Source organism: Saccopteryx bilineata, chromosome 1 (assembly GCF_036850765.1).
Source record: "Saccopteryx bilineata isolate mSacBil1 chromosome 1, mSacBil1_pri_phased_curated, whole genome shotgun sequence".
NCBI lineage: Eukaryota > Metazoa > Chordata > Mammalia > Chiroptera > Emballonuridae > Saccopteryx > Saccopteryx bilineata.
The window spans coordinates 79,818,900-79,830,874 of record NC_089490.1 but is presented as its reverse complement, the minus strand read 5'-3'; the positions used below and the strand labels follow the sequence as shown (position 1 = coordinate 79,830,874).

The 11,975-nt window shown below is 52.5% G+C and overlaps 1 protein-coding gene across 4 annotated transcripts; it reads left to right on the top strand.

The window, feature by feature from the left end:
- The first annotated feature begins 64 nt into the window (after positions 1-64).
- On the top strand, positions 65-9,747 carry ALG12 (ALG12 alpha-1,6-mannosyltransferase). Of its 4 annotated transcripts, none has more exons than XM_066254916.1 (10): positions 65-192; positions 2,745-3,068; positions 3,142-3,274; positions 4,212-4,385; positions 5,223-5,417; positions 5,831-5,934; positions 6,625-6,848; positions 8,587-8,756; positions 8,847-8,922; positions 9,040-9,747. In XM_066254916.1, exons 2-10 carry the CDS (start codon positions 2,901-2,903, stop codon positions 9,269-9,271), a joined length of 1,476 nt encoding a protein of 491 aa, XP_066111013.1. In that variant the 5' UTR covers positions 65-192; positions 2,745-2,900; the 3' UTR covers positions 9,272-9,747. The 4 variants fall into 4 exon arrangements, with proteins under 4 accessions (XP_066111013.1, XP_066111026.1, XP_066111029.1 ...); XM_066254929.1 differs by lacking the exon at positions 8,587-8,756 and adding an exon at positions 6,388-6,484 and having other exon boundaries at positions 5,831-5,995; XM_066254921.1 differs by having other exon boundaries at positions 72-192; positions 2,790-3,068.
- Positions 9,748-11,975: the final 2,228 nt, after the last annotated feature.

The window sequence follows — 11,975 nt, the reverse complement described above, 5'->3', positions numbered from 1 at the left end:
TTTTGGTGGCCATGTTTGGTTCGGGCAAGGGCTTCGCCTCAGTTCTCGGCTTTCACTGCCCCTTTTCCAGCCGAGGCGCCCCCCCCCCCCCCAGACGGCAGCACTCAGAGGAATGGTGTCGCAGTCGAAGCTCTTGGTGCGAGCGCCTGGGATCTCGAGCCGAAGCTTCCGTAGCTTGCCTCTGGCTTTTCGGTGCGTGTTCACGTGGGACGGCCACCAGGCCTTCTCCTCTGGGGGCCGGGGCTCTTCACTGGGGGACTGGGCTCCTCACCTGGGGCCTGATCAGTGTCTTGGGAGGCCCTGGAGTCTACCTTATCCCAGGTGCCCCGGGTGATTGGCACCTGAGCCGTGGTTTCAGTGAGGAGAATTAAGATGAGCATTACCTGGATTCTAGGACCTACCTCTCCCGGAAGGGAGAGGTACAAATGATACAAAGTTTTTCCTGATTTTGGGCTTGCCGCCAGCCAAATATTTACCAAATCGCTTGTCTTTGCAACTGAGGGATTAATCAATTGAATGTCTGATTTGACCATTTACAGTAGAGGCGGTTGATTCCTGAGGGAACAGAGGCCCCTGGAGCTCATTCCTGGTCTGAAATGCCATGGTTCTATAAACCACACATTTTGGAGTCATGGACGGGCAGTGTGTGTGTGTGTGTGTGTGTGTGTGTGTGTGTGTTTTAACTTTAATTGATTTTAGTGAGAGAGGAAAAGGGAGAGAGAGAGAGAGAGAGAGAGAGAGAGGAACATCAAGCTGCTCCTGTGTGTGCCCTGACTGGGGATGGAACCGTCAACCTCTGTGCTTCCGAATGACTCTAACCAACGGATCTATCCCTCCAGGGCAATGGCCGTTTTTAACCTGAGGATGCTTAGCACCCCTCACAGATCTGGCAGCGTGGAGCAGTGCAGACAAACGTCATCCACTCTCTGGAGCCCTAGTGATGGGTCCTGTGCTGCCAGTGCACTGAGTCTTCCCGCCGTCCCGGGAGCATCTGGCTGAGCCTTGGTGCTGCCAGTGTCTTCCAAAAGAGCTGCTTGGCAGTTGGCTTCTGCCTTTGCTCACACCCTCATCTGGGTGAGAAGCCCTCCCCGTAGATAACAGAATGGACTTTCCCCCAGGGGAGTGTCGTCCAGGCAGAGGTGTAGAGTGGGATCTGAAGGGACAGGTCTGTTCTTAGCTGACAATGGAGAGGTAGCCCTCCAGGAACTGTAGCAGGTTTCTGCCAGGCAGCCCTTGTGCAGCTGCTTCTACAGCTCCGCTGCATAGATGCTTTCTATTTCTTTAAACTTTTATCTCACATAAGCCAGTAAGAGGAACTAGAACGTAGCAAGTGCATGTTCTGTGGTCTTGGCTTTACTGGGATTAAAGCGTAAGTGTACTTTTAGTGAAAATGGAAGCTGGTGTGATAACATTCACATCTAAAGAGATTTAACGTCTAGCAGATTTTGTCTTCTGCTAATTTGTTGAGCACCTCTATACGCCAGGCTCTGCTAATAACAGCTGTGAGTCAGCTTAGTGGCCCTGCCCATGGGATGTGAACCCAGCCGCAGGACAAAGACATCTTCCAGAACATTTGAGCACTTCTGTGATGACCAGGGTCTGTTCTCTTTGTTGAGGTTACAGTGAGGGCAAGGGGGTAGAAACAAACTGGAAAAATCCCTGCCTTCAGCAGCTTACATTTTAGAAAAAAGGAGACAGAGTAGCAGCACCTCTTTCCTTGGGGGGAGGGGGTTATATTTGGAAGAGAAAAGCAAGTTCTGAGGTGCACTGCATACTGTTTTGGTGATTCTGATTATGAAAGCCTCTTCCCACCTCCCCACCACCTCGACTGAATCCCGCCAGGTTCCTGGTCCTTCTCATCTGCAGGTTTCCCTGACTTGTCCCCCCCATTTGCTTTCCTTGCACACTCCTTAGATCTCCCTCTAACCAAAGAGTAGCTTTAACAAGCAGCACTGTGGTACACTTCTTTTGCTTCTGGCCCTTCTGGTTTTGACGAAATAAAATCAAACTTAAAAAAAATAAATAAATAAAATAAAATCAAACCTGTTTAGTGTTCACTTCAGCAGCACATATACTAAAACTTGAAAGTACAGAGAAGGTTAGTATGGCCCCGTTCATGGATGACACGCAAATCTGTTCCATATTAAGGAAAAAAAAACCTGTTTAAAGAGAAGCCAAAAACATGAACAAGAACTTGCCACCTTTCCTTCCCCTCAACAGACAGTCTTTCAGGTAGGAGCCGACTGGACACTTCCATGTACCCCAGTCATCCTGTTGGTATCTGAGGAACCATTGCAGGCACGTCTATCTGAACTCCTCAAGGACACATCATCCTTTTTGCCACCCACATATTCACGTTCATGACCAGTCTGGTGCCACCTAGGGGTTAAGCATGGCACCTAGGGACAACTGAGAAGGCAGTGGGACAGGCTTCCACAGGCTTACCCACCATGTTGAGCGCAGGGGCTTTTGGTTGCCCTGTGTCCCCCTCCTGTGGTCCTACCTCTCAGCCTCCTTTCAGTCTCTTGACTGGGACTATAGGGGCCAAGCTGGGTTTGAGAATCTGCAGCAAAGGGGCCATCCTGCCCTCGGGCTGGGCTGCACACAGGACTAAACTCAGGTTCTGCAACTGAAGTCTTTCTCTTTGGAGAAATAGTTACTCAGCTTAGTGTAAGGTAGCTGGGTAAAATGAGAACACTTCTCAAGTGTTTTTATAAAAACTTTCTGGTTTTATGTGTTTTTAGACTTACAGAAATTGCAACAAGCATTCCTGCTTACCTTTCACCCAGATCTCCCAGATGTTGCCTCAAGCCTGATTTTTGAAACTTGGGAATCTGTTTTCATTCTCTGAAATGCTCCCAGAGTGGCAGTGCTGACGGTCTGTGAAACTGAAGCACAGAATGGCTAGAAAGAGGCCATCAGGTTTGGGCAGGCAGCGCCAGCTGCTGGGACTGTTGGTGGCCGTAGCCTCCATCCACCTGGTCACCTGCCCCTACACCAAGGTGGAGGAGAGCTTCAGCCTGCAGGCTGTGCATGATCTGCTCTATCACCGGCTGGCCATGGAGCAGGTGAGGACCACACCTATGACTGACTGTTGTCCCCAAGTCCCAGGCCTCTGCTGACCTTGCCCTCCCCCTGCAGTATGACCACCTGGAGTTCCCGGGCGTGGTCCCCAGGACATTCATCGGGCCACTGGTGATTGCAGTGCTCTCCAGCCCTGCAGTCTGCATGCTCTCACTGTTGGGAACGTCCAAGTTCTATTCTCAGCTGATAGGTAAGGACAGGGGTCTTCCAATGGGGACAGATGAATTCTGAGGCCTGGTGATCTTGGTCAGCCTGCTTGAGGCTCCTCCACTCAGCAGTGGCTGCCTGTGGATCTTGGCTGTCCTTGGCCATTTAGCTGGTGGTTCAGAGTACTGGTCGAGGTTAGACATCAGCCCTTTCTGGGATGTGACCCCACACAGGGAACTGAGCACCTCTCATGACTTTTAAACAAGTGTGTTGGCACTTCCTGCCCAGAGATTGCTTGTACAGGATCCTTCTGGGTTTTTCTCTGGGCCCAGTTTAGGTTCACTGCATAGAGCTCTGCAATCTCACTTTCTAGTTAATAATCACTGTCTTTCCATTTCAGTACATTTTTATTGCATCTAAACCCAGACTGCATTCTCATTTTCCCAACAGACACAAATATGTTCTCACATTAGGCTTGTCCGGGTTTGGCCTGGTGCGAGCTGTGACAGAATCAGATTCCTGAGGAGGAGCAGCTGAACTCTCAAAAGGGCAGCTTAGGAGATGCACCATCACACAGGGTAGCTAGACAGGCCATGCTGGTCATGGGGCCACCAGGGAGCCCTAGATGGGAGAGTGGAAGCCATCTGAACCTCTGGCCCTCATAAAGGTGGCCCTGGAGCCGTCACGGCCATGTGGGGTTGGGCTCTGGTACTAGTGCTGGGCTCATCATACTGTGGTACAGACACTGCCCACCCTGCCCTGGGTCTCACAGTCACAGTGAAGGACTAGGGTTGGGTGCTGGGGTCTAGGCTGTCTGTTCCCCACACCCAGTCTGTTGAATACCAAAGATCTCCTTTCTTAGGGTTGTTTCACTGTCACCTGGTCATTAACTGACAACTGCAAGTTACAGTGTCAAAGACCCACTTGGCCAAGGCACCTGTCTCACTGGTGGTCACACACATGTCACCATCCTTGTTTAGTCAGAGCTGTCCTGGGACTTGGAGTGATTTTTGGACTGTGGACTTTGCAAAAAGAAGTGCGACGGCAGTTTGGGGCCACAGCAGCCACCATGTTCTGCTGGATGACGGCCACACAGTTCCACTTGATGTTCTACTGCACGCGGACACTCCCCAACGTGCTGGCCCTGCCCGTGGGTACGTAGCTGCTGAGGTGCACTGCATACTGTTTTGGTGATTCTGATTATGAAAGCCTCTTCTCACCTCCCCACCACCTCGACTGAATCCTGCCAGGTTCCTGGTCCTTCTCATGCCATCAGGCCCTGCGATGGTCCCCATGCCACTTGCTGAGCTCAGGCACACCTGCCAGGTGACAGATGAGTGGGGGTCCTTTGAGGCTCAGCTGCCCAACAATAGCTGCTGCTCATGGGGTGTTGTAGAAATGCCCAGTGACCGGGCAGCATGCAATGGGAAGTGGTATCTGTTCTCAACTGGGCTGAGGTGCCCTTTCCAGTAAAGGGCGCAGGTGGGTGTGAGTCTGTTTCAGACACCACCTGGGAGGGTTCGCTCATGTGGGTGCTGGAGTGACTCGGCAGATGGGCAGCTTGCTCTGGGTGTTGTGAGGGTGCCCCAGGGAGACCATGGATGATGCAGGTTTGGGAATCAGCACTGACAGTGCAGAGGCACAGCCTGACACTCACCCTGCCTGGGGAGGGGTCTCCTGCTGGACATGGTGGGAGGAGGTGGCAAGCAGTGCATCATTCTCAATGAACTGTGGACAGAGCCAGCAGGACTAGAGTGGAGGACGGCCAAGGTGGGCACTGCACATGGGCACCTGAGGCTCTGGAGATACGGAGCAGGGAACAGGTGGCTGGACACAGCCCCTGGTGTTTGGGCTGTGTTGGGGCAGGACATCCCTGGGTGGAGCCCAGCCCGTGTCAGTGGAACTGGTCCCAAACAGTGTTTGCTATTTCCTGTGGGGTTCTGCATGGCTTTCCGTGAGAAGTAATCACCTGTGTCTTGCCGTGTTCACAGTGCTGCTGGCCCTCACAGCCTGGCTGCAGCAGAGGTGGGGACGCTTCATCTGGCTCTCGGCACTGGCCATCCTGGTCTTCAGGGCTGAGCTGAGCCTGCTCCTGGGCCTTGTGCTGCTACTGCTGCTCTGCACCCGGCGGTTGTCTGTGGTCAAGGCTCTGTCCTATGCTGTGCCTGCTGGCCTGCTCTGCCTCGGTGAGTTGATGCTTGGTCTCGTTTCACAGAGATGAAGAGAAATTGGGGTTTTGGGTTTATTTTTCATTAAATAAAATTATGTGAACTTTGAGCAGCATTATGTTGCTGTTCTTGCCTAAGTGTCCCCACAGGGTGCTCCCCCCGCTGCTTGGCCTCCCTCCACAGCTCCCCTCCTGCTGTGCCCAGGTCATGAGACTCTGCAGGAAGATGTTCTTGGGAACCAAGGCCCCAATGTGCCAGTTCCTTTCCATGAAGTTGATGGCTCATGGTGTCTTGGCCAATGGGGCAGTCCCATGGAGACACTGACCTGTGACCTGGGCCTTGGGCTGCCACGTTCACCCAGCAGCCTGAGCTACTGACTGAGCTTTCAGGTGCTGTGTTCCTTCCTGAGGAGCTCCATTTTATTCTGTTAGGACTGACGGTTATTGTGGACTCTTATTTTTGGCGCTACCTTGTATGGCCGGAAGGAACTGTGCTTTGGTACAACACCATCCAGAACAAAAGCTCCAACTGGGGAGTATCCTTTACTTGTCACCATGGATGGCCTGGCAGAGAGGGTGCCAGCAGCCCCAGCTTAGGTCAGGACAGAAAGATGCTAGGAGCTGCTTTTCTCCCAGCGTGATGGGGACATATCTGATGGGGATACACTTGAAATGGGTATGCCTGAGGGGGCATGGTGGCTACTGCAGCTGCTGTATTACCAGGACTGGTGCCTTCTGCCCTGTCCACACAGGAGACCCCAGGAAGTGCAGGGCCTGCAAGGGGGGGGTCTCCCTGCTCTGGTGTCCTGCCCACCCTGTAGAAAGACCACCTTGCAGACCACCTTGCTTTTGGAGCCCGGGCTTCTCCCTTAGTCCTGTGATATTCTGCTTTCTAATGTTTAATTGTGGGTCATTTAAACACCCATGTAGAAAGAACAGTGTACTGAGTCCCCAGTGCACCCATCACCTTGAGACAATTGTTTTCACAGAGAAAAAGGACAGGAAGGTGAAACACAGCCCTGGTCACTGCCTACTAGACTCGGTGCTGCTGGTACTCAGGCGCCGGGTCCTGGCCTCTGTCCACAGGTGAAAGGGAATTTCAGGAGGGCCTGGGCACCCAAGCAGGGTCTTGTTAGGGTTGTGCCGGCTGTGCTCCCAGCCTGGGTCCAGTTGAGAGGACTTGTGACTATTACTGACATATGGCCTCCTTAACCCTTTCCACCCAGACCTCGCCCTTGCTGTGGTACTTCTACTCGGCCCTGCCCCGCGGCTTGGGTGGCAGCCTGTTCTTCGTGCCTCTGGGCCTTGTGGACAGGAGGATCGTGGCACTGCTCTTGCCGGCACTGGGCTTTGTGGCCCTGTACTCGCTGCTCCCGCACAAGGAGCTACGTTTCATCATCTACACCTTCCCCCTTCTCAACATCGTGGCTGCCCGGGGCTGTGCCTACCTGTGAGTGCTGGCACTTGGGATGAGCTTCACGGTTCCTCTGCACACAGGTCTACTGATTCTCAAAGGGCATGATTTTCAAGGGAAACAGGGCAGCCCAGGCCATCTCCATGGCAATGCTGCTGGGCCAAGACCAGGTCAGGATGGGCCATCCACTGACCCAACGGCTCTGCTTGGGCCTGCCTGCACATGGCTGTGCTAAGTGTCCAGTGTTCAGTCATTCAGGGGCAGGACACTTAGGAAATAGTGGCCGGGCAGGGAGGCTGTGAGGCTGGCTGGTCAGGTGAAGAAGGGCTTAGAGTGGCAGGCTGGCTCACTCTTAAAGGCTGAGAGGGACAGGTCCTTGTTCACAGAAAACGTAGGCATCAGATCAGCAAAGCCAGGCCCTCCTGAAAATGGAGCACATCCTGTCCCTATAAAGCCCTGTGCTAGTGGAGGGGGTGCTGGTGCGCTGAACTCACTCTCCCGAACCAAGGGCAGGAGACTCAAAAGACCTGGCCTGTGGTGAAAAAGCAGGTCAGCTGGGCACCAGAGAGAAAGGGGCAAGCTGTGTGTGGCAGGAGGCAGTGGTGCACATAATACTCTCCTCCAGCAGGGATGTAGCAGTTACTCCCTGAACACTGATCCCAGGTCCTTGGGTAAAAGTTTAGGTGGTCAATTTGTAAGGGCAGGCCCTGGCCAGTTGGCTCAGTGGTAGAGCGTCGGCCTGGCGTGCAGGAGTCCTGGGTTCGATTCCCGGCCAGGGCACACAGGAGAAGCGCCCATCTGCTTCTCCACCCCTCCCCCTCTCCTTCCTCTCTGTCTCTCTCTTCCCCTCCCGCAGCCGAGGCTCCATTGGAGCAAAGATGGCCCGGGCAGTGAGGATAGCTCTATGGCCTCTGCCTCAGGCGCTAGGATGGCTCTGGATGCAACAGAGCAACGCCCCAGAGGGGCAGAGCATTGCCCCCTAGTGGGCATGCCGGGTGGATCCCGGTTGGGTGCATGCGGGAGTCTGTCTGACTGCCTCCCTGTTTCTAGCTTCGGAAAAATGCAAAATAAATAAATAAATAAATAAATAAATTTGTAAGGGCAGAGACAGGACTTAGACTGGCAAACTATCTGTGGTCACTTGCCCATGAGCAATCCAGGGGTCACCTTCACATCACCAGGTTTGGCTGGAACACAGTGAATTCTGGCAGCATGGGGTGTCCCCAGGCAGGCATCTAAATGGCTGGTGCCTTCTCAGGGGTGCAGTCTTGCTTAGCAGTGGGTGACATTGTTCATGCCAAGGGTCTGCAGTCCTCATAGGCCAAGGCCTATGAGAAGTGCTCAGCAGGGACTGACCAGAGTCTGGCCAAGGGTCTCCTTAGTTGACATGGGCCAGCACCCTCTGTAAAGGACCAATCAGTCAGTATTTTTGTCTATGTGGGCCCCATGGTCACTGTCGTGGCCTCCGCGTTGCCATCTCTGGTCGGCTTCTCTTATAAGCCCAGCAACAATTGGCCTGGGGGCTGTGCTGCGATCTGCATCATAACTCAGGATGTTTCAAAATTTAGTATCAATTTTAAATTGTCATCTTGGGTGGAATTTCACAGAGAAAAGTTTTAAGGTAGTTTTTACTCACTTTTTAGTAATTTATCTGCCAGATGATTAACTTTGTTATGATTCAGTGAAGGTGATCAGCAGGTTTGTGTTCCCAGTGACATACTTTCCACCTATTGCTGTCACATACTTTCCCTGAAACATACTGCTGTTTTTCCAGACTGAACAACTACAAGAAGTCTTGGCTATATAAAGCAGGGTCCCTCCTTGTGATAGGGCATCTTGTGGCAAATGCAGCCTACTCAGCCACAGCCCTATACGTGTCCCATTTCAACTACCCTGGTGGCGTGGCCATGCAAAGGCTGCACGAGGTGGTGTCCCCCCAGACAGGTAGGTGCTTGGGCTGTCTGGGGACCTGCCACTGCTGGGGCCAGAGGTACATGGCCACAGTTCTAACCAAACACACATTGTTTCCTGCAGATGTTGTCCTGCACATCGATGTAGCTGCTGCACAGACAGGCGTGTCTCGGTTCATGGAGGTCAATGGCGCCTGGAGGTATGTGCCCACCATTGCATGACTGCAGGTGGCAGTGCTTCTCCCTGGGGGGAGCCTGGGTGGTGTGGGGCTGGCATGGGGCTGAGGCACAGCTGTACACATGCTCTTGTCTTGCAGGTATGAGAAGAGGGAGGATGTGCAGCCCGGGTCCAAGCACATGCTGTTCTATACACACCTGCTCATGGAGGCAACCCCTGAGCACCTGGCTCTCTACAGAGACACACACCGGGTTGTGGCCAGCATCGCAGGCACCACTGGTGTGAGTCTGAACCTGACCAAACTGCCTCCTTTCAACATCAACCTGCAGACAAAGCTGGTGCTTCTGGAGAGACTCCTCAGGCCTTCCTGAGGGGAACTCACAGCGTCTGCCAGGCTCTCGCCAGCATCCAACACAAGACGGCACAAAGAAACAATCACAGAACTGTGACGTATCCCTTTGCAGGCCTGAGGGGGCTGGCCGAGCTCACCTACCACCACACCTGAGGCATGGGCCCACGTCCACGCTGCACTGTGCTTGTGAATACAGGGGGTTGGGGCACAGCCACAGGGACAGTCAGCTGTCTAGGGAGCTGCGTTTGGGCAGCATGCCCAACCTAACGCACGTTTGCTGTTGGGCCTCAGAGTACCTAACAAAGTGCACCCTTGGAGAAGGTCATATGAGCACGTGTAGCTGTGAAATGGGAACCTCCGCACCTGCACCCTGAGCTGCTGGCAAGTCCTCCTTTGTAGTCACAGGGACATGGTTCCATTTCAGGGGAAGTGTCAGAACATACACATGTTCAAATGGAATGAGAATTAAAGTCTGTAAACTGTTTCTTACCAGCAGTCTTGTGTATGCAGTATTTCCAGACTGTGCCTTCACCTTTTATTTTTATGTCATTTTTTTTCTCTTATTTATTTATTTTGTATTTTTCCGAAGCTGGAAACGGGAAGAGACAGTCAGACAGACTCCTGCATGCGCCCGACCGGGATCCACCCAGCACGCCCACCAGGGGGCGACGCTCTGCCCACCGGGGGCGATGCTCTGCCCCTCCAGGGCGTCGCTCTGTTGCGACCAGAGCCACTCCAGTGCCTGGGGCAGAGGCCAAGGAGCCATCCCCAGTGCCCGGGCCATCTTTGCTCCAATGGAGCCTTGGCTGCGGGAGGGGAAGAGAGAGACAGAGAGGAAGGAGAGGGGGAGGGGCGGAGAGGCAGATGGGCGCCCCTCCTGTGTGCCCTGGCCAGGAATCGAACCCAGGACCTCTGCACGCCAGGCCGACACTCCACCACTGAGCCAACTGGCCAGGGCCTATGTGATTTTTGACACTTAAACATTTTACCAAACCACATTTATTAAGTAGCCAAAGTGTGTCTAACACCAGTCAATGCAAAGCACAGGGTGCCACTGCACACAGTGCACATACATACCACATGCATCTACACCGTGCACACATGTGTGTAATAAAAACAGGCTATTGTCTGAGCATTCAAGAGTGAGTTGCCTACTGCATGGCCTGGACTCCTGAGTACCCCACTGAATCCTGGGAAAGACACCTTATAGTCACTGGTTTCTCTACTGTGACTGATAGGCAGTCTGCAGACCCTTCAGACCAGGACCTCCTACAGCTGTGCCCCACTCCATGCCTGCTGACAGTGCTACCAGAAGTCTGCAGGGCTCCATGTCTGCCAGTCGGCACTGGGCATTGTGTGTGTATGGGTTCCTGCCTACCCCATTTGTATCTCTGATCAGTACTTGTTTATCTACGATCAGCATTTATCACTCATTGATAATTCCTCAGCATTCAAATATTTGTCATTGATTATTGGCACATGGGAGTGGGTTGCTGCTGAACCAGATAGTCTGAGAGTCGCCCTGTCTACTTATCTTGTGTTTGAATTGTGCAAGATTCACTCTGGGAGACTACCAGGCTGCTCTGTCTTGATACACACCCTGTCACTGTTCATTTCTGGAGCACTTTCCTACTTCTAGGCATAGGTGTCCCATTCATGCCCCTCTTGGCCTCTGTCCCTTCCCTGGAACTGCGTTTCTGAGGGCTCCTTTTGACAGGGAATAATTTTTCAGACCAAGATTTGGTGCAAAATGTGCTCCTTGCTATTGGAAGGTCCATTTCTACACCCTTCCTATGGATGGAACTGGGAAGACAGTGCTGCACACACGTGCACATTTACCAGAAATCAGTGTGTGCTGACACCTCCAATCCTACCTGTCTATGGCTTGTTTGCCTCCTCTGGTCCATATCTGTCCTGGCTCCCACAGTGAGACCGTCACCTCAACAATAGTGACAGTGCTCAGCAGGCTAACTAGCTTCGGAATGGCTTTTCCATGACTGTGGAAACAAACCCGCAGAACAGAGCTCTACTGTTAGTCCACCTTTGATTGTGGTTGTGCTTTTCATTTGACTTGTCATTGGGTTCATGCTTTCCATTTGCTTTCAGTCTTAGGGTCTGACATCCCATCTTGTCCAGTCAGTTGAACATGGCCAAAGTCTGTGCTGGGACATCACTCCCTCTGTTTCTTGTCACTAATGCCCTAGTTTCCTGGGTTGTCTTTCATGCACTTTTTGGCAGATAAACAAATACCTCCCTTTCATACACCAAAGGTGGCATTCTATCTACATCTATGCTTTTCTGGAGCATCTGCAATCACTCCATATGTCTCTCGAGAGCTGCCATGTTTTCATGATTGGGACACTCAGCTTGGTGTTGTGTGGACAGCCATTTCTTTAGTTTCCAGACATTTAGGTGGCTGCCAATATTTTCAAACTTCAAATGATACTGCAACAACTAACTGCTCATTTGTATTTCTATATTGCTCAAGGGGCATCTACGATATAAGTTCTTAGAGGTGGGTTGCTGGTCAGGATCAGTGCATGTTAATTGGCTCGGTCATGCCAAATTCCTCTCCACAGGGCAGAGCTGAATGTCTTTTAAGCCTCGCCAATTTGCCAATCTGTGGGCTCTTCCTTCCCTGAGGGGATCTTCTCATAACTTTAAGGCCGTCTTTTCTACAAGTTGACTGTTCACATCTCTTCTCCATACTCCTTAGCATTTTT